Source organism: Artemia franciscana, chromosome 17, assembly GCF_032884065.1.
Source record: "Artemia franciscana chromosome 17, ASM3288406v1, whole genome shotgun sequence".
Classification (NCBI taxonomy): Eukaryota; Metazoa; Arthropoda; class Branchiopoda; order Anostraca; family Artemiidae; genus Artemia; species Artemia franciscana.
In genome coordinates this window covers 17185584-17209025 of record NC_088879.1, presented here as the reverse complement: position 1 = coordinate 17209025, position 23442 = coordinate 17185584, and the positions used below count along the sequence as shown (strand labels likewise).

The window sequence follows — 23442 nt, the reverse complement described above, 5'->3', positions numbered from 1 at the left end:
AATGTTGATGTCAGCTTTGCTGTGATGTTGTTTCCAAGGGGTTTCAGGCTCTTTTTAAAAGATTATGCAAATCTGTTTTCAAAATAACATTTTAATCTTCAAGAGTGAGGAAAAAATTAATTTATATTCTTGAATCAGCTACAAATGAAATTTTTTTTTCATTAGACTGTTTTCTTATAAAAATGTTCTTAAACTTTTGGTTACTGTCAAATGTTTTAGTCTACCTTTTAGGACCCTATTAAGGCTCAAAAAGCAATTTCACCCAGAAGCAATTATTGAATTGTAAAAGAGCATGAAAAAAGCACCAAGTTATGTAGGCTACTTACTTTCACCCTAGCTAATATGTGTTGAAAATTGCAAATTTACTGTTTCCAGAGCCTACACTATTCCATTTGAAGGTATTTTATTTATTGAACTCTTGTTCCCTATAAAGATCATGTCATCAATTGGGTCATGGCCTTTTGGAGGGTTAGAATCCAAGTTATAGCTGTTTCTTCAACAGTTTGCTCACTAGATTGTTCCAACAATAAAACAATGAAGAGTGCAGTATCCCAGGGTACTTGGTTTCTCCCAAATGTCATGCATTATTTATATCATGATTTCCCTGACGCATAAAAATAAAATAATCTTTTATGCTGGTGAATCCAAGCTGGCAGGGGCAGCTGATGCTGCCTAACCAAGAGCCTCCCTGCAAGAAAACTAGGATAGCCTAGCAAAGTGGTCAGAATATTGTCTTTTTGATTACAATGAGATAAGATCAGATTTTATTTAAAAAAAAGCAGCTGTCACAAGCTCAAAAGGGCAGAATTCACACTTTATTGTCAGTACAAAATTATAGAATTGCAATCAATATAAAGTCAATTGATAAAACTTGTTAAGTTAAAACAGGGAAAAACAAAATTAAACAAAAGTCTTTTTAGCAAGCATTACAAAGTGTGCAATTGAAAAATAAACATTAGAACTCTAAGATAAAAGTAGAATGAGAAGGGGGGTATTGATTTAAAATTTCAACCATGTGAGGGATGAATATTCTTCTATATCTTTCAGTGGAAACTGTTATTAGGGCAAGAAGGGGGATTTTTCTTGAAGCAAAACATGGGGGCTGTATTTGGGGGGTAAATGATCACTAGGGAAGAGAGAGATAGTATGAGGGTTATGTATGGCATTGTGGGCAAAACACAAGGAAATTTGTACCCTCCTTTCTTTAAGGGTGAGTAGATTTGCTCTTTGGAGAAGGGAAATGTAAGGCACTTTACTGTCATTGAAGATAAATCATATAAATCATTTTTGAACTGCCTCTATTCTGTCTTGTAGATCATTGGAGATGCCAGGATGCCAAACAGGACAAGCATGTTCAAGGGTAGGATGTACAAAAGAGAGAAAAATCCTCAAACATTCCAATTTAGGACATTTAAATTTGTTAAGGAGTTTAAGGAGAGAAAATGCAGTATTTGTACATTTTAATTAATCATTAACATGACATTTGCTTTTTAAGTTGCTTGAGATGGTAACACCCAGCAATTTCATAGCATTAACAGACATTTCAGGGGGAATAGGACAGTAGAAAGAAGGGGGAGTTTCTAAGAAACTAATTATTAAAACGGTTGACTTTAAAGGGTTGACATCTCATATCACTAGCAACAGCTTCATCCAATATTAACTCCAAGATGTCCATTGGCTTACTTTTTAGATTTTGAAACAGGTTTCTAAGACAGTTAAATTATCAAAAAATTTCCATCTATCTGGGAAATCAACACTAAGACTGTTTATCATGGTAAGAAATAAAATTGGGCCTAAGAGGGTTCCCTGGGGTACACTATTATAAATTGGGAGTGGGCCAGAGTAAACATTCAGGTATTTGATGACTTGTGTTGTATTAGAAAGGAAGGACAAAACTATTCTTATTGAACAGGGGTCAACTAGGAAGTCATTGGTTAGTTTTTTTTTTTTACTAATGTATTGTAGTTAATAAAATCAAAAGCTTTTTGTAAGTCAACTGGAATAAAATTGAGCCAGGTATTGGGTTTTTCAAGTTTATTACATATAGTGTCCAAAAGGTGAACCAGATAGTGTGTGGTAGAGGTAGAGTGCAACTTTCCAAATTGCCTTTAGTCAACATTTGGGATTATTTTTACTTTCAACCAATCAGCTAAAAAGCTTTCATATAACTTGGAAAATACTGGAGTGAGAGTATTGGGCCATACACCAGCAAAATTTTGTTTGCTACCCTTCTTTTTTACAGGAGTAATAAGACCTAATTTCCAGTAGAGGTAATTTCATCAAAAAGTACTGACAAATGTTCTGAAAGGATGTCTGCAAAAGCTTTAATTAGTATAATTGGGATGTGTAGTGGACAGGTGCTGCACTTTTTAATTTTTTTAATTTTTGCCTCAACATCTGAGGGCAAAATAATAGGGAAATTGAGAGGGTGTAAATCATAAGCAGTATTTATAGAGAAGAGAGGGAGGCTTTGAACTATGGTGGAAAGAAATTTACTTGGATCATTAGCTGTAACAATGGGCTCTTCTTGTAAATGGAAATCTATATTATTATGTGTTTTCCCACAATTTTTTTTAAATGCTGTACCACTGTTTTGGCTTAGTAGACAACAAATCCTTGACTTTACATTTGTAGTACACAGAAGCAGATTTATGTATTTCTTTTTTTTATGTGTTCATGCAGTGAGTTAGCTTCAGATGTTTTACCATTCTGAAAAAGATTAATTTTAAGTCTAATTAGCTTTTTTAACTGACTAGTAATGTATGGTTTGTCATTAGAACATGATTTTACTTTTTTCTCAGGGAAGGATTCTAAGTGTTTATTTTTAATCAGGTTTTGGAAGTAAAACACTTTAACATTAATGTTATTATTCCTGTTAAGAGTTGGGCAGTTTTCATTAGTAATCCAAGATCCAAACTAAATTGGACAATAAGAGAATTGTGTAACAGAAAATTTATGATTAAAGCTGGAAAGAGGCTTCATTAATAAACAAAAATGGTAACTTTCTCCCAAAGGGGGCAAAGGATATAGAAGGGGGCAAAGCTATAAAAAGTTTGCATATTTGTGCAAATCAGATCAAGAATAGCATTTCCTTTGGCTGTTGGTATTTTTACTATCAGTTTTAAATTAAGGGAACTACAAAGGGAATTTAACTTTTGACCATTGGCATCACCTACTAGGAAAATACCAGCGTTTGGGAATTTGCAGAGAAAAGTCAGCAATACTATGCGGTCCTTGTCTACCTTGGTCCAAGTAACCATAAGCAACAGTACTCATTGCTCAGCCATGGACATAGAACACAGTCACAGCTTTCACCAACAAAAGAAACGCATGACTTTAGTGTCAGGGCTGACCCCCAGATGAAGTTTCATCAGTATAACCTCTCAGCTGTTGCAAATATGAGGAAGCATCTTGGTACCATCAACATTGGCCTGCCACAACCCAAACGTCATACAAAATCCTGTACTTCCTCTAAAGGAAAATGATGAAGATATCATAAATATGATACACTCCTCTGCACTACTCAAGGGAGATAAGCATCTCATCAAAAATATTTTGTGTCATGGCATCAAAATGCCTTACAACATGAAAACCCTCCCTTACTTTTAGAGGCTCACATCATTAGAAAACCTAACTTTACCTAAATAGACAAGAGGTGACATCAGTACAACATTCAAGCATCAAAAAGCTAGTGTCACCTCAAGCCTTCTCATCATAAACTCCCACCAGAGAATCTGGCAAAATCCAGAAAATTCCTCAACAAATTACCAACTGCAGAGAATGCTACCACTTCTTCTCCAATAATATTGACCTGCCATAGAATTCCCTAAACAGTCTAACTATTCATTCAAGCATGGATCCATTCATACAATGAATCCATTCATTCATTCAAGCATGGTGTTTTTAAGGACTGGGAACAGAAAGAATGGTTTTTGTACTGGACATCCTTTGTCCCCAATCAAAGGTTGAAGCCATCAGTAACAGGTGTACTGCAAGGAGCAATCTTTTTGTGCCTGTGCAATGGAATTTAAGGTGACATTTCATGAACTTAGACAAACGTTCAATAAAAATGAAACTTCCAAAAATACATCTATAGCACACACTAGGCCCAAAGAAAGTATCTTTAGCTGTGTAGCTTTCTAAAATCCTGATTTGTAGTGGCATCATTTCAAACATAAGGGACAAAATGTAGTTTTCAAAATATATCAGGGAGGGGGATTTATTGTTTTCTTCAGTTTTTCAATGGAAATACAAAAATTGTATTTTTCAATTAAAAATACTTCCAAAGGTATTTTTTAAACTGAGGGGAAGAGGACAAATCTCTACTTGCCCCTTCTAGTCATACGTCCATTTGTAGGGTTTTAAAGTATTTTTCACACATTGTGTCCCAAATCTGAAAAGAAATATGTCATTAAACCCTACTCAAATCACTGGAATTGTATTTTAAAGCCCAGAGTCAAAGAAAAGGAGATACTACTTAAGAACATGGGACTATTTGAGTAAAAATTCTGATGTGAAATTCTGTAAAAATTCTTGAGTAAAAACAATCATACACAGTTACATACATTGCTTCCCTTTACCACAACCTGCTATATTTACTTTACTTATCATTTGTCCCAGACAAACATATCACTCCCAGCTAAAGATAGAGAATCAGGACATTATTACCTGTTCTGTGTAGACCATTGGTCTACATAGAATTTTTTTTTTACAGAGAGAATAATTTCACGAAACTACAGCTTTATGTTGCTCAGTCCCAATTCTTGAATACTAATCTAGCCTCAACATGAGTTTAATATGATGAATATCACTAATGTTCATCAGCAATGGACAGTTGCTCACCCCAAGCAATATAGAACATATTATAATTTATTAAGTAGGCCTAAACCCGAAAATGATAATTGGTGAGAAACTGGTATATACATTGCTAAGTTCATTTTTGTTATAATTTAAAATTGGACTAGGTTTAGAAGTAGGTCATATTTTAAATTTACTTTTTATTGAATTATTATCAATACAGCACAAACTACTATAGTACTAGTGCAATGTTGCATGATGTTATATGTATTGCTTTACTTTTGCTCATTGATTTACTTAGAGTTTCCTAATTAAAGAAAAAAAAAGAAGATTGTACATGGTATCAGAATAATGATAGACCCGCCCCACTGAAATGAGTTTTAGTAGTTGAAATTAGATTTATCTTAGTCCTTAAAAATTGCATTATAACTTTCAATTCGTGATCAAATGCTCCTTCAAGTTTCTTTGACTTTATATAATCATGCAAAATAACAAAAGGAAAATTTGGCCCAAAGGACCAAATTCCTTTTTCTCTGCTTGAGTTCAATTAGCTTTGCAAGCCAGCTTTTTCAGTTTTATGCAATCTATGGTGGTAAAAGTTATAGTTAGGTTAAATAATGTTAGTTTAGGTTAGATTAGGCTAAATTTGGTTCTAAATATCAGAAATGGGTTAAAAATTTAAGCTAACTCAACCTAACAAAATCTATTCATTCCTAACCTGTCACCACCAAAACTTGCATTAAATTGAAAAAGTTGACTGGTAACACTGACTAAATCCAAGGAGAAAAAAAATATTTCATTCACCAATTTGCGGACATTCATGGTAACATAAAAAAAATATATAATTATAAAAATATATAATTTGTATATATAAAGCACACATCATGGACTATGATGTGTATTTGACTACAATGTCAGTGTACATTACATAGAAAATTTTGAATCCACCATTCTGTATGCTGTACAGGACAATTTAATCCTGTTGTACACCTTAGTAAGTTAATTAACTCTTTTTGTAACTAATATGCAAGGATTAAATTACGCTAATCCTGTAAGCTGTTAGAATGTATTTCTGTAGTTTGAGCCAATTCTTCTGGCTGGATTGCCATTATTATTGACAGTTGTTCCTAGTGAGATCTTATAAAGAAATACATGAACATACAGAAGACTTTGTTGTAAAATTTCTTATTTATGTTATATCTGTTCATATTTTTGTTTGGACATTAATTTCTTCTTTTTTTAGATAATTTTTGGATAGATGGGGTTCCATTCAAAATAGGTGAGGCTTACAGACCCTTACCTCCAGTCAAACTTCCTCTATCAGTTCAGAATGCACTCGATGCAGCACATCAAAAAATGGAAGTTGACTCAGCAGTTTCCAGCATTGTGAGTAGTTAATGTCCATAGCAGTTTTGATTTTTTGCTCATAACTCAATATACCATGATGCAGGGTTGCAGATGTGTACCAAGGATCTTGCTGTATGCTCTGGGATTAGAAATTATTTTTGTCAAAACTTATGTTTACTCAATTCAATTGACAAATCATGAATAAAAAAAAATACAGCAGTTCAGTTCAGGATCATTTCTAGATGGTGGTAAAATGTGGCTATGTAACTACGTACTGTAATGAGTGTGGTAAGGTAACAAAGGGGGGGGGGGTAAAATTAAGCTGCTACTGGTTAGCCTATTAGTTCTATTTTTTTATGATCTGTTGGCTGTGTTGTCTACCCATATAGTACAGTTTGTATGACACTGATATAGTACCAATTATGCAGAAAAACTTAGTTGCACACTGGAGACATTTTGCTACATGATGTAAAAACATGTGGCTTTCTGTGAAAAAGCACTAATTTATAGGTTATACTGAATTAAAGTTTGGTGAATTTCGGATTTACAGACATTTTTCATTATAACCAGCATGCAGAAGTTCACTGATCAAGTAGAGCTTGTCTACTATTTTAACCTAGAAAGTATAACAGCAAAATATCCCAGTCGAAAGGATCATAATACAATTTTAAAGCCAGTTATTCATCCAGCATTAAGGGGAAATATTGACCCCTCCCCTCCACGCTTTTCCAAAGAATGCCTCTCAGAAAATGGTGGCTAGGTGTGTTTTTTTGTACTTTTGACCCCTCCCTTCCTTGGAAAAGTCCTCTGATGCCCCTTCCTCTTGGGAAAAGTCGTTTGATGCCCACTTCTTGAGAAAAGTCCTCTGATGCCACCAAAAAGATTATCTGATGTATGCTTTTTATTCAAAAATTGGAGGAGGATCTAGATCTAGTGGATAGTTAGCAAATTATGGATATTTTATGCTACTTCGATTATATACTAGGTCTAGTTAATCGTTCTTAATTTTAAATTTATTATGTGTTACTGTTTTTCAAGAATTAAAATAGTTGGGTGCAAGTTGTGATAAGAAACGTACTGTTTTTCATGAAAAGTGTACCTTAGAGATAGAAGTGGACTTGAAACAAAATAAAGTGACTCTGCTCCTGTATTTCTAACTGTCAAAATGTAGGTACCAGACTTCAAATTTGGCCAGGTGATCATAGAAAATTCAAAGTTTGAGCTTTCTTGACAGCCAAAATTACAATGAAAGAAGTCATCCAACTAAACTATATAAGCTAATTGCTGATCAGTAGTTGCAAAGATAACTTAATTCCTTACATATTGAATAAAGTGCATTTTACATTCTAACTAAATATTTTAAAGGTGCGAGAATTACTAGCAACATGGATATTGTGACTGCTGACTCCCAACAAGGAGCTACAATGCAAATTAGAGCAGTGTTTGATTCTACAGTTCCACCCCAACTAGGGTTTTGCTGAGGGGTTTTTGTCAAAGACATGGCTTAAATCTATCATTTAACTCCATAGGCTAAGCAGAAATTAAAACAGAGGGGAGGATCAAGACAAACTACTCAGAAACGACCTCTCAAGTCAAGTTTTCTCCTAATCCCTTGTAAGTACAAGATGTCACACAAAGAAGCTACAAGTCCCCTGTTGCCATGGACGTGAGCACCAGCACGTCTCTGTACGTGCTGTCCCTCACCGGAACAATCTTTCCGAAGCTAATATCCAGTCTCAACCATAGATGTGCTCAAGATCATGACTAGGTCAATGCAGAGTGTAGGCTAACCTGGGATGCCAAACCATAGTCATGTCACACCACCAAAAACCTGTTCTACAGGAGGCTCATCACCACCTTATATTGGACGTGTGATTTAAGGTAACACTTAAAGAAAGAGGAGAACCAGTGATAAAAGCTATTTCATAAATAGAACAAAAGCGCCTACAGAGACAGGGTCCTTGAATTTAAGGGGTAAAGTTGCATAAATAAATTTACTAAGAGACTTTATAGAGCAATAAAACTAGACATCCATTCCAACAACCATATGAAATGTTGCAACAACTGGTGTCTCTAGGTCGAAGTTGCAGAGCAATGTTCATGGAATCAGAAAAACTTCTGTATTGGGTTTCATGTCTGCTACTGAATTATATAACTCCTGAAATAAGTTTCATTTGCACAAAGTAACTACTACAATTACTAATAACAATTCACTGTAGTATGAACCTGCCTGAGGCCCACACAGCTGAGCAAGTTCAACCTCCATCCCAATCTTTTCTAAGTTTTCCTCTTTACACCCTCCTAAAAAGTTCCAGTTTTCTTTAAATCCTTTCTTGAGGCTTATTCTCACCCCATTTGGGGACAAAAGTTTTTAGTTTGGCCCTAGATGAGTGGCCAAGAAAGACAATCTTAGGAAATCTTTCATCCCTCATCTGTAAAATATGTCCCAGCCATCTCAATCTGTCTTTCATTTGATATAATGGATTTACTGAAGAGTGCTTCTCACCAGTGTCTGCTTACCTATGTAGTGACCCAGGGCGATTTTCTGTGGTAATGGACTGTTTATAAATGATCAATTTATGGAAGTAGTTTGGACATAATACCCTGACTAATTTATGGATGTAATATGGACATAATACCCTGACTAAAAATAAAAAAGCTCTAATAGCTCATACGGTACTTGCTCCTAACAACAAAAGCTCTATGTGTTATCAAACCGTTCATAGTAGGCCTAATGAACTGTTCAAATTTTATTCACATAAGTAAAATCTTACTCTATTTTACGCTTTCTTTTTTTCAGATACTGGAAAAGTAAAAATAACGTCTTTTTGTTTCTTTTCAGAGGCTCCAAGCCAAACTGGCCTTGTCTGAGATGGACAACTCAAAACAGAGTAAAATCTTAGAAATGCAAGGTCTTAGAGAAAGATTAGAAGAGTATAGGAATCGGAAAATAGAAGAAAAGCTCATAAAAGCAAAATTAGTGCCAGAAAATCATACTTTGACTGCATCCCAAATTGAAATCGAGATTGAAGATCCAAATCAGGATGAAGATCTGAAGAAACTGGTGGATGAATTTCGTGCAGACGCAAAAGTGAGTGAGCTTCCAGGATTGAATGCAAGTTTGCAAAGTCCCAAGAAAGATAGAATAAAACCTGGTAAACAACAGAATGTGATAAAGTTAACCAGTTTTGATGAATTTGAAAACGGTTCTACTCCTTTTGAAGACTTGGCATTAAAAAGTATTAATGATAAAGCTGAACTTGCCTCTCTGTTAACTCCCTGTACATTCCAGTCTCACACAGTGCCATCACAGACAAATAGCTTATATAGAAGTAATGGCTGTTATAGTGGTGCATTATCTTATTATGGAACAAATGTGAATCAAGGTATCTCAAGTTGTGATAAAAGCAAGGTGAATGAAGAATATTCATATTGTAATAATTGGGGTTTACCAACCAAGGGATTACATGATGGTTTGACGGATACGTTGCTTTGCTCTTTTCCCACTGCAAATACATATAATAGCTCTGACCCTCCCTCTCAGTGGCCTTCTAATCATGTGAGTCATTTTCTTCTTCTTTAGAATTAGATTGCTTCTTAAATGGTATTTTCCATTACAGTTTTTCATAGTCTAATGTGCTATTGTTCATAAAATAAGCCAAACTTTTGGACACAGTAAATTTGTATTTATGTATGTGTTTTCTGTTCATTGATTTCTGATCCAAAACTTATGGCGTGACTCATGGTGAGTCACAGGTGACTCATGATGCCTCAGGTGGCTTTCAACAAAATATAAAACATTCTATCTTGCAAAAACATTCTTCAAACAAAAATGTATTTTGTTTGAATTTTATTAGAAATATAGTAAATTTCTAATGAAACTGATATGTTCTTTTTGGAAATAATACCAGAGGACCAAGCTTCACTCAGTGATAAGAAAGAAGCTTTTTTGCATATTTATACTGACAAATTATCTTTGTTTAATTAGATATATTTCAATTTTTCTTGCTAAGATGTCTGAATTTTATCTATTTTTTTCTAAAAACTACTATCCCCCCCCCCCAAAAAAAAAGACTAATATTTTCGCTGTTTATTATTACCATGCTACCATATTTTCTGACAATGCCTGCTGCAATGTAGTTCCATTTTTTTAGTAGATTTTGATGTGATTTTGATTTTGATATGATTCTAAGCCATCTGATTTTAAATTTCTCAAGATTAATAACCTAAGTACTAACTAATAACCCCAAAATTAACATATTTGCTTTTTATCTGAACCATACTGCCATATTGTAAGACAATACCTGCTATTGATTTGACAATAGGCTATCTGTTGGTTTTGTGTGACCAGTTAAGGAAAAGTTTTAGAATTGTTGAGGTAAAAACTTGTATTAAAAAATAAATTCCATAGGACTTATTGAGAGGAGATTTTTTAAAAGATACATTTTTATTTGAATTACTTGACTTTTTTGAAAAAAATAAGAAAAAAAATACCATCCTGGAAAAGGACTTGAACCCTCAGAGCATAGAATTTTACTTTCTATAATAACCCCTTATATCAGATTGAAGTTGCATCTAAGGTTCTTGAGCTCTATAGAATTGTATCAAACAGTTCGTGGTAACAAACTGTAGTAAGGAGCAACCCGGCTCAATAGTAACCAAAATTCTAAAAAACGGAATTTTGATACCAATAGTTACATCAAAAGAATCGCATTTTAATGCTGATTTTAATATATAAGTTTAATCTAGTTTAGTTTTACCTATCAAAAGTTACGAGCCTCAGAAAATTTGCCTTATTTTAGAAAATAGTAGGAAACACCCCCTAACTGTAATCAGAGAACTCTATTGTAGAAGTTTCAAGCTCCTACCTGCAAAAATGTGGAATTTTGCATTTTTTGCCAGAAGACAGATAACGAATGCATGTTTATTTGTTTTTGTTTTTTTTCCCAGGGGTGATTGTATCAACTCAGTGGTCCTAGAATGTTGCGAGAAGGCTCATTCTAACGGAAATTAAAAGTTCTAATGCCCTTTTTAAATGACCAAAAAAATTGGAGGACACCTATGCCCCCTCCCACGCTCTTTTTCCCCTAAGTCACCGGATCAAAATTATGAGATAGCCATTTTATTCACCATAGTCGAAAAACCTAATAACTATGTCTTTGGGGACGACTTAATCCCCCACAATCCCCATGGGAGGGGCTGCAAGTTACAAACTTTAACTGTTGTTTACATATACTAGTGAGTATTGGGAAGTGTAATGACGTTTTCAGGGGGATTTTTTTTGGTTTGGGGGGAAAGTTGAGGGGGGGTTACTAGGGAGGATCTTTCCATGGAGGAATTTGTCATAGGGGAAGAGAATTTCAATGAAGGGGGCGCAGGACTTTCTAGCATTAATTTAAAAAAAATGAAAAAATAAATATGAAAAGTGTTTTCAACTGAAAGTAAGGATCAGCATTAAAACTTAAAACGAACAGAAATTATTACGCATATGTGGGGTTCACCTCCTCGTAATACCTCGCTCTTTACGCTATAGTGTTTTTAGTAAGTTCAACTATTTATTCTATGGTCTTTGGGATTCAGGGGTCATTCTTAAGGAATCAGGACAAATTTCAAGTTTTAGTGTAAAGAGCGAGGTATTGACGAGGGGATGAACCCCCTCATATACATAATAAAAAATACGAATATAGAAGTTCGTTACGTAAGTTAATTAGTAAGTTACGTAAATTTTTTACTAATGGAAACGTTTGTAAACAATTAAAAGTTCTAGTTGCCTTTTTAAGTAATAAAAAAATTTGAGGGCAACTAGGCCTCCTCCCCCGCTCCTTTTTTTCTCAAAATCTTCCGATTAAAACTATGAGAAAGCCATTTAGCCAAAAAAAAATTAATATGCAAAGTTCGTTTTAATTATTTATGTGCAGAGAGCCAAAATCAAAACATGCATTAATTCAAAAACGTTAAGAGATTAAATAGAAAAAACAAGTTTTTTTTTAAACTGCAAGTAAGGGGCGACATTAAAAGTTAAAACGAACAGAAATTACTCCGTATATGAAAGAAGCTATTCCCTTCTCAACGCCCCGCTCTTTACGCTAAAGCTTTTTACTGTTTTAAAAAGTAGAGTTAAGAGAAAGAGTCAAACTTCTCAACTCTACTTTTTAAAACAGTAAAAAGCTTTAGCGTAAAGAGTGGGGCGTTGAGGAGGGAGCAGCCCCTTCCATATACGGAGTAATTTCTGTTTGTTTTAAGTTTTAATGTCGCCCCTTACTTGCAGTTAAAAAAAAGACAACTTGTTTTCTTTATTTAATAATATTACAACACAGACATATGTTAGCCTTCCCAGTAAAATCAGTAAGACCTTATCTTTTCCTCAGTTTTAAAGTATTGTAATTCAATAGCACCCAATACTATGAAGATTTGGTGTTTTCTTTGCCAGTGTGACCTGATATTGGCTATAATCATGCCTGATATGGTTTTCTTTTTATTTGCTGTTTTCAGTGTTATTGAATTCCATTTTATTCTTGAACTAGTGGCTGAAGTAAGTTGTATTTTTATTTCCTTCTCAAATTTCTCTTCATTCGTGTTTTCTTTCGTATATAAAATTACTCCTACAATTTGGGAGGAGAGAGGGAAATCTCACCTTATTGCTATTCAAGAGGGGACTCACAAAAAAAAGTCTAGAGAGGAAGACATTCAAGTATTCTTCTGTATTGAAGTATTCAAGAAACTAAAGATTTTTTGTTTGAAAGACTTGATTTTTAAGATCAGGCTGGTAACATGAAACTCTGAAGGATTGTCCAAAGGACCTCCTCCTCCTTTCTGAAAAATTTTGGGAAAATTGAAATGCATGTAATTCGCATTGTGCTCAGATATTCGCTTTTTTCGAATATCAGACCCTCCATTTGTCTACCTGCTTTATGCATTAAAATATGTGAATTAAAAATTTGGAACAGGCGTTAAAATTTAAACGGGCAGAATATAACTCTTTTAAAAAATCAAATTTAAAACAGTCAAGAATTTATGTGAGTGAAAAAAAGACATTACACAAAGAAAAATGACTACAAGTAAGAGGTGGACTTCTGCTTTTCTCAACCCCTCCTCCCCTTCCCCACTGAAGGCAAGAGGGGCAATCAATACAAAATAAATATAAAAGATTTTTTACACCCTTGTCTTCAAATTATAACACAACTAGAAAGATTTGTTTCTTTAATGGATATAATTAACTATATAAACCTATTTTTTATGTGTGTATTTTTCTTTTTTATTTTACATTCCATCACCACGCCCTTGCCGTCCCGCATGCATTTTTTTTTTTTAAAGTATGGACATTCTGCCTTGCTTGAAGTGAAATTATGCAATGGTTGGAGACATAAGAGGTTGGTCCTTGGACCTCCGCCTCTCTCCGTGACATTTTTGTTGCAGAAATGTAGGCACGTTGTACCTTGTTTGAAGCGAAATCACGCAAATATTTTTGATCTGTACTATCTTACAAATCCAGTGGGCCACAGATCCATCCAAAAGCCTGTTGCTCCTGTCTCTTCCAACTTCGTAGCAGAAGGCTAGACATTTTACATCTTATTTGAACCAGAACCAAACAAAGATTTTCAATTTATGAGATTAGAGATCCAAAGTGGTCAAGGATCCCTGCAAACTATTTAGTGCAAAGTTAGGCCTGTTGTATGTTGTTGGAACTGGAATTACGTAATGATTATTGACTCCAAGCAGGAACTCCAAAACAGGCCGTGACTGGAGCTCCAAAGCTACCTGTTAGCATCCCCAACCCTTCTATCTTCAACTTTTTAGCTTAAAGTTAGCTATGCTCCATCTTGTTTTAAAAAATACATTGTGATTTCCAATTCTGTATATACAATTTGAGGCACAAAATGGATCTCTGGCCCCTCCAAGTTTTTAGTAGAAACTTGAGCATATTGCACTTTGTTTGAAGCTGAAACATATAGAGGTATTTGCCATGAATGAATGGAGGCACAAAGAGGGCCAATGGTCCCTCCAACACCCCACTCTATCAAAACTTATCAGAAAATATGTCACCATGCTTTCTTTTACCTATTGACATGAAGTTTGTGGGCCAAGGACATTCGGGAAAATGAATATGAACATAATGACAACTTTAGTACAAAAGTGCTTATATCCACTTGAAACATATTGGGGCAAGATCATATTAGGGCAAGTAACTCGGACCAAGGGGAAAACAGGAACAGATTTTTACTTACCTTTTGTGAAAGTTTGTCTAGATTCACTTTCAATTTGGTCCAGAAATTACATCGTCACATAGTTTCTTCTTTATCATGCAGAATGGCTTTTAAATAAAAATTGTAAAGCATACTCATCTTCAGGGACAAAAGGTTGGATAAATCAGTTTACCTTATATTTTTTCCCGATACATTTTAGACTAGGGAAATTTATTGCTATGCAAGTCGTTATGCAGTAGTTACAAAGAATAGTGCCATATGGTTAAGTAGTTTTTCAATTATTAGTGTTTGCAACAGTCACTTGTTGGTAGATCTAATCAAATTATTTTTATCATCAAACACGCTGGAAACAAATGAAAGGCATTATATTTAAGCCAAAGTAACATAGTTTATGCTTGTAAAAGTTGATATGTCGAAGTAACAATGAAGGTTGGGTTAGGTTTTCTCATGATTATGAGCAGGACTCCTGTCCTGCTCATAATCCTGCTCTGTTTGCAAAGTTTTTAGGCTTTGACACTGAAATGACTTATTTATCTACATTTTCTTGGCACTCATCTGTTAGCTAGTAAACACTAGAGAATCTGCATCTACAAGTACAGGTTGAAACAACCGAGACACTTGAAAAATAGGATGTTTATAATTTGGGCTGTATATTTGCACATTAGGGAGGGGATTAAGTAAAGCTGCATGAAAAATGTAACCTAAAGTAACCAAAATACCAACTAAATATTTATTAAAATATAGCTACAATTTAGTTTTCCACTGAGCCAAAGCTAACTGTCTCATATACATACAGCCATTGTCTGATTCATTGTCTGATTTTATAGATTCAAATTCTCCAGCGTGTACTGGATAAGGAATAAGTACCATTTACTATCCCAAGTAAAATAGAAATATCCTATGGGGGGGGGGCTATACATGAAAAGCTCTACGCTAAGGTTGAAATTTTAACAAGAATGTTTTGATTCGAAAAATTTTGTTACCGTCATAGCAGGGACAAGATCAACCCCTCATCATCCAGATTACATGCTTATCAAAAAATATTCCACAAGTGAAAGGAGAGTTGTAAGCAAAATCTCCCTCCATAATGATCTGAAAGATCTCTCATGGAATATTTGGGAATTTGCACTTAAAACTGCATTTTTTGAGCCTTTCGGTACCCCCTCAAACCTCAACATATTTACTGGAATCTAGCCAATTAATTGGTTTGTAAATATGGATGAATGCAGCATCAAATGAAGTTTGACAAAACTGATCTATAAAAGCGGATTCTGCATTGACTTGATATACATCTAGATACAAGTGTTTATGTATGTGGCAGTGTTTTTTCTGAAACTGGGAGGGGGTAAAGTGTAGTTTTTGGGAGCTTTAAACCTATTGGCTGCCTTGATGTCTATTGGGGCCACAATAACACATTTTATGTCACAAAACGACAGATATCAACACTTGTATCTGTTGCTACAAGAAATAAAGGTGCCAGAGCTCTAAATATACTTCCAAATGAGCTTTATAGGCCTATCGATATTGTACGACCACTGGTTTGAACTTTCACCACTGGCGACTTCAACTTCAATTTTTTCTTTATTCAACTTAAAAAATACAAAAACAATATTATGTCCCAACAGAGAACAGAGTTCGTAAGGCTGGGCGAAAAAAAAAAAACAAATTAACAAACAAACTCGCATTCATAACCATCCTTTTCAGGATAAATAGGCTACATGTTTTTATTTATTTATAAATTGTGATGGAAGCATCCACTCGGTTGTTTCCATGCATGTTTAACTCTCCCTCTCCCTTATCAAGGCATTTCCCCTTTTCCCAAAATTATGAAAATTTTCATATGATAGTAACATTAATTAGTAACTTGAAACTTTTTGCTTTCTACACACTAGTAATCAGCATAAATATTGTATCCTTACAATGCAATATCGTTATGCAAATTCCACTGATTAGAGTTTCAATTTCGCTGACAAGGGCTGTTTTTTACTTACCGTTTGGTTTCAAACCATGAAGGGCTTGAAGCAATCCTGTTTAGGGTAGGTTTGTTAAAAAAAAATGTTTTTATATTCAGATGAATATATTGGCTCTTGAAAGGTTTCTCATTTTTAAATACAATTAAAATCATAATACAAATGTGTGAATGTCATTGTGAAATTATAGTTTCTGGCCATTATGACTGTGTTTGTATCTGTGTTGCAATGAGTAGTAATTGTAATAGATTGAAACAGCTGTCGCTTGCATATCTAGCTACAATTCACCGTCTAGAAACGTGCCTGGACAGACATCTGATAGACGTTGTTTTTACTAAGGGCCCTCACTAAAACTTCAAAACATTTTTGTTTTCAATAGCGTGCAAATGACACTCCAGCCTTTTGGGGTTTAAGGTGGGTGTACCATTACTATTAGTTTTGGCAAAGTTTGCTCGTTTTCAGTTTGACATGATGGGGTTTATTTATTTATTCATCCAGTTCCAGTTCCAAAAATTGTAGGGAGGTATATGGACTAACAACAAGTCCTTTCACCTCTTTGACTTCTTCTTCAGAAAAACTAGCTACTGGAAGCGCTATTCTCCTCCAGTCTGCAAACAATGGATATATACGATTATGAACAATAATACACTGTTATTGATTGTGGGAAGTGCGAGCACCTGAGCTACCTGTCCCCAGCAGTTTAAGGCACTAGGCCGGCCGGTACCAATACGGCTCTTCCTACTCATTCCCGCTCTCTTCTGCACAATCAAAAACTATGGATAAATCGCCTCCCATTAAAAATTGACTTCTTCAAGCTTTAATCCTTATTAAACAATATTTCTCTTCTTTAAGGTATCAATTGCTGCCTTAAATATCTTACGATCAATTTCCCATGGCAGGTTAGAATCCAGGATAGCTGTATAAGCATTTGGAATCTTAGCCAAGGAGCAGAAACGCTTAAGAGCAACAGTCTCCTCACTCTGAGCCTGGCAATCAAATAAAATATGCTGGATTGTTTCCTCTGTTGAAAAGCAGATTCGGCATAAAGGGGAATGATGTAGCTTCCAATTAAATAACAAGCTATTTAGAAGTAGGGCACCTGATTTCAGCCGGTAATATAGCACTGTATTTAATCTTGTATGAAATGGAGATAACATTAATGTACTGTGATTAACTTTGGATCTTTGCCTGATAATATCTCGTGAATTGAGGTCAGAGGAAGGACTAGGAGATAACATGGAAGCCTTTGCTGCTAGAGAATCAGCCATATCATTATATTTTATACCTTTATGACTAGGAACATGTTGAAAATAAACTTCATTTTCCTTGATCCTTAGATTAAGAAGCTGTCTTCTAATATTACATAAATCTTTGTCATTAGCAATTCTATTAATATTTTGGATCAGTAGTAATGCTGATTTAGAGTCGGAGAGACAGAGTATATTTTCAGATTCAATGTTATAATTTATGAGAGCATCCAAGGCCAGGCGGATGGCACATAATTCAGCAGACAAGATAGAAGATCCCAATGGGAGAGGAGAATAAATATTCAAATTCAGGGATGGGATACATGCTCCTGCTCCAGCTCTTTCCCTCTGGACGGATCCATCAGTATATATTTTTCTATAGTTGGGGTAAGCCTTTGAGATGTGTTCAGCCAAAATAGTCTGGATCTCATAATTAGGAATCAAATCTTTACTAATAGAGATAAGTTCTACTTGACAGCTTGGAGGACTCATTTCCCATGGGGGGGACTCAGTAAAGGGATATGCATGAAGCGAATGTTGATTCCAGTTTGGGACCTCCAGTTGAAACTGATTCCATGATGAATGGGCATTGGGACAGGCTGACTTCTCAGCAAAGGTATGTGCATATACAGCATGCTTGGCTCCATAAGCCTGGATTTGCGAGAAATACTTTATCCTTAGACTAGATGCTCTTTCACTTAGGGACACCAATCCCGACAGTGTTCTTAACTTTGACAGAGGAGTATGCTTATGCACACCCAAAGCTATTCGAATAGCAGAATTTTGTAAAGATTCAAGGATTTTGAATGAGGATGGGGGACGAGCTGAAAATATTTGAATCCCATATTCTATATTTGAACGAATATATAATTTGTAAAAATCCAAAATAATCTTTGGGTGACATCCCCACTTACTTCCAGCAAGTCTTTTTAGAATACAAAGTCTCTGAATAATCAGAGATTTCAAAGAATTAATATGTTCATGCCACTGCATTTTAGAATCCATTAATAAACCAAGTAACTTCACTGAATTGCAATATGGGATCTCCCTTGAGAAAATTGTCAGTGGATTAGGAGGGTCTAGAGTACCATTAGTAAATATAATGGCTTTAGTTTTACTGATTGATATTGGGAAGCCAAATGCTAAAGAGAATCTCTGGACTAGACTTATATCCTGTTGAATAAGGCTTTGAAGAAGGCTAATATCCCTTCCTGACTTCCAAATGATCAAATCATCTGCATAAAGGCCAAATGATGCATGAGATACTTGAAATTCAGAAACATACAAGTTGAATAGAAGAGGACTCAATATTGCACCTTGAGGAAGTCCTCTCGTAATGGGGCATTGCTCACTTCTAGACTGATTTACTTGAACGTAAAAATATCTATCAGTTAGAAAAGACTTTATAAAACTTATAAAAGGATACGGGAAGTCAAGATTTATTAGGATTTCCAATAATTTATTGTGGACTACATTTCCATAGGCATTCGACCAGTCAAACAGAACAGCCATTGTGACATGTCTTTTTTTGAGGGAGTTACAAACATCAATTTCTAGCCGGGTAATGTTATCTAAAGAGCTATGTCCTTTTCTGAAACCTGTTTGTTCACTAGGAAAGAGATTGTTGACTTCAGAAAACCACTCAATTCTTGATAAGACAAGCCTTTCCAGAACTTTACTAAAGGAAGGTAATACTGATATAGGACGGTAAGACTTGAGATCATTAGATGAATAAGAAGGTTTTAAAGCTGGGAATACCTGAGCAATCTTCCAGGCATCTGGGAACTTTTGACTTGACCAAATTTGATTATAAAGACTTAAGAGGGCTGTATGAAACACCTTTGGGGACTCAAGAATCCACTTCATACAAATACCATCATAACCTGGGGAAGACTTGATGTTAAGAGAATTAAGTGCTACACAAAATTCATCTTGGGAAAAAGGTTTCATCAGAGTACCCTTATAAGAACAGGTAAGAGGGAGATTACAAAAAGGAGGTCGGCTGGGATGAAAATCTGAGCAATCGTTTTTAAAAACATTGGTAAACAGATCTGCCTTCTTTTTATCTGATACAATTGGATATCCATCCTGAATGATATCATATCTACGGTCATCATTAGGCTGCTTTCCACTATTTAGTTGGCTAATGAAATTATGGACCTTTGAAATTGGGGTTCTAAAACTGATACTTGAGCTGAAATTCAGCCATGTACTCTGTTTAGCTCTCCTACAAATTAGTTTCACCTTAGCACATGACTGCTTATAAAAGATTGCTGTTGACTGAGATGGGTGCTTTTGAAACATTTTACGAGCCTTTCTTTTTGCCAGAACTGCAACCCTACACTCATCATTCCACCAATTCTTGGGTCTTTTGGAGCCATTGTAAAAACGTACCCTAGTCATTGGAATTGCCGATTTAGCTGACTCCAGCAGGATTGATCTCAAATTAGACTCAATGGCATTAATATCATAATTAGGAGAAACAAAGGAAAAATCTACTTCATTTAATATCTCACGAAAAAGGGACCAATTACCTTTGGAGTTGATAAATGTAGGGACGTAGGGTTTGGGAGTGTAGCATAAATCTTGAAATGATGTAAGAATTGCACAATGATCAGATTGAAGAGACGACACCTTTACCATCTGAACTAAATCATAATATGAAGAAGGACCTAGAAGCAAATCTATAGTTGAGAAAGAGTTAGAAGAAATATTATATCTGGTCTGAAAATCAAATGGAGTGAAAATCAAGGTGTCAGGAAAATTGGACAATATGTACTCTATTCCTCTTCCTGCTTTGTTGCTACCTGCTGATTGTTCCCAGAGAGGACTGTGGGCATTAAAATCACCAAAAATAAAGGTATTATTACCTGATAATTCTGTTTCCAAGATACTTTGGATGTCCTTACTCCCACATGGATTATAAAAGGATTTTATGGCAAGATGGTTACCATTAGCTAAGGTAATTAATATGCCTACATTATCTATTTCATCCCTGTAGATAGTTAAGGGTTGAGGGGAGTGTTGGATTGAAACATGAACAAAAATTGCCACACCCCCTCCCTTTCTGTTAGTTGATCTATCCTTCCTGTAGCACTTGTACCCAGGCATTTTGATTTTCTTATACTGATGAAGATTAGTCTCTTGTAGACAAATAATTCCAATTCTCTTATCATTTGCACATTGGATAAGATCAGCAAGTTTATTTGAATTTAAAGAGACGCAATTCCATTGTAGGATCTGCAGCTTAGTTAACATAGGAAGGGTTGAATAGATGACCTGCATGATATTTTGTGAGAATGGATGATAATTCTGTTCCTATTTCATTGAAAATAGAATTGGAAAAGTAGTATTCTGCAATTTCTTTTGTAATACTGGCTTTTTTATCTTTAGCCATATTTGATTGTAATATTAAGTCCACTGATGCAACATATTTAATTAAATTAGTAATATGAGGTCCAACTCTATCTTGTATAGTTATGGCTTGAGTAGAAATATTAGGAAAAGCTGCCACTCTTTCAGACCAAGATTTAGGCTTAGTTTTAGGATTGTTGAGGGATGGACTAGCTTCAGCCACCTTGGGATGCTCCTTAGCCAATGGAGGGTAAGAAGTCTCAGTAGGAGGTATGAGTGCCTGATTTGGGTGGTTCTTGTGGACCTGTAGCCAGGGTTTTTGAGGAAGGGCTAAATTCCCTTCTTTGGCCTCATTAACTCTTGGACCTGATGGTACTTTGGACCGCTTGGCCAGCTCCATTGCAGCTATTGGGAAAGGAACATTTTCTTGAAGAGCAATCTTTAAAACTTTAGCTCGTTGAACATATTTAGGACATGAATTGTGATCTGTTGATTGATGTCTACCATCACAGTTTGTACATTTAGGCACTTCAGTGCATCTACTTTCTGTAGACAAGGAGTGATTACCAAGGCAATTAGGGCACCCTGGCACAGAAGAAGAACAATACTTAGATGAGTGACCAAGCTTAAAACATTTTGAGCATTGAAGAGGTTTTTCTTGGTATATTTTATGAGCTTTTTGCTGACCAAAAAGGAATACTGAGTCAAATTGGGGACTAGCAGGTAAGATAAAGAGAACACTCTTACTACTTCTTGTTCCCTTAGAATCTAGTTTGCCCATACGATGAACATCCAGAACCTCCAGCATTTCCCCCTTATTGTTCATAAGGCCATCTTTCAAGTCGTCATTTGACAGTTCCAATGGTATGTTGTACAATACTATTTTCTGAGAATTTTTCAGGGTTGGTTTCCACCATTCAGGTGTAACAGGGATATTGCCAATTTTATTTAGGCTAAGGGCTTTGTAGGCTTCATTTCTGTCAAGAAACATAACCATTAATGAACCATCTCTGTTCACATTCACAGTGAAGCTGCATCTAAAAGTTTTGAAAAGATTCATTCTAATGTTAGTAATATTTTTGATAGAGAAAGATTGATCTTTTACTGTTGGAGTAAATAGGATAATGGATTTGTCCTTTATCTCCACAGCTGGATTTGGGTTTGAGAGTCCCATTATTTCAGGAGGACTCATAGAAGGTTTTTTTCGTTTCTGTTTTCTGCCTACTGTCTGAAAATCCTCATTTAGCAGGTTGTCAGTTTCAGAGATTGGTAGCTCAGAGACAGTAATCATGGTTTCATTCAGGCTATCATCATTGGATATTGGAGATACAACAATAGGAATATCAGCTTCTGATAACCAATTAGATGTTTGGCCCCCTTCCCTGAGGGGGCTAGAAGTGTTAGGAAACATTGGGTTCAGGAAAGGGAAATTCCAGAAACTCTAACCACGCAATAGATTTATATGAAAAGGCAAAATAATACTTCTCAAACAAAAGGAGTAGCAAGAGCTTTACTTCCTTTCACTCAGAAAATAAATGAAATCAATAATATAAATTTTTCATCAATTGATTTCTTCTTTTCTTCCAATCCAATTCTATTCATAGTAATTTTTGTTCGTTATTTGAAGATGGGTAATATAATTTTAGGAAAAAAGTTTGAGAGATGGCGAAAGTGTCTTTCGCCATCGAGGAAAGTTAGAAATGCAACTATCAATATTAGGAAAAGGCTTTTGGTAGAAAAGAGGAGGGGTTTTTAAAGGCAGTATTTAGGGGGTTTTAAAGGAAGTATAAAGAAAGTATTTCAGTGATAGATTATAAGAGAACAAGATTTGATCACCTAATTTAGTATCTGTATATTTTAGGTTTACTTCATCCATTCATAGCAATTCTACTCGTTTTTTATTTGACATTCTTTATTACTTTATTTTTGCTCGTCTTAGTTTTTAACATTGGTCCTTTTTTTCTTTGATTAACCATTTTTGGAGAAAAGTTTTAAAATTTACTTCTGTTTGCTTATAGTTGACACAATTAGGTTCGCGCTAGCTGTATGATTATTTGCTAATTTTTTTTAAGCTATGCCGCTTAAGAACTAAAGTGTTAGATTTTGATTTAAATTCAGGCAAAGTTTGAAGATTCAATCCAGGTTTTCATCAGGGCATGGATATAGCGCAAGGAAGGCATGTAATTTTTATTTTCAGTACTTCTTTTTCATGGGCATCAAGTCTACTTGATGCCCATGAATGGATTCTACTTCCCTGTCAAATGGGTATCACATCCCCAGTGAGAGTCTGATATCTGTTCGCCCATCTTTGGGGGCATTTTTTTCATAATGAGAGGGCAGAGTTCTCTCTTACTTGATGCCCATGAATGGATTCTACTTCCCTGTCAATTGTGTATCACATCCCCAGTGAGAGTCTGATTCCTGTTCGCCCATCTTTGGGGGCATTTTTTTCATAATGAGAGGGCAGAGTTCTCTCTTCCAAGATCATTCTAATAGCCTTTTGGAAAATTCAAAACTTGGACT

At 35.2% G+C, this 23442-nt stretch overlaps 1 protein-coding gene across 3 annotated transcripts in view; it reads left to right on the top strand.

Annotated features, from left to right (window-relative positions):
• The window catches only part of LOC136037938 (uncharacterized), a 31814-nt gene that overhangs the window by 2371 nt on the left and 6001 nt on the right, over nucleotides 1-23442 (top strand). For 2 of the 3 annotated variants that reach the window (XM_065720806.1, XM_065720807.1), the window contains exons 2-3: nucleotides 6041-6183; nucleotides 8987-9703. In XM_065720806.1, coding sequence (XP_065576878.1) covers nucleotides 6041-6183; nucleotides 8987-9703 — 860 coding nt within the window. Of the gene's footprint in view, nucleotides 1-4166; nucleotides 4189-6040; nucleotides 6184-8986; nucleotides 9704-23442 lie in introns of those variants that run through there. The other variant, XM_065720808.1, reaches the window with a different exon arrangement.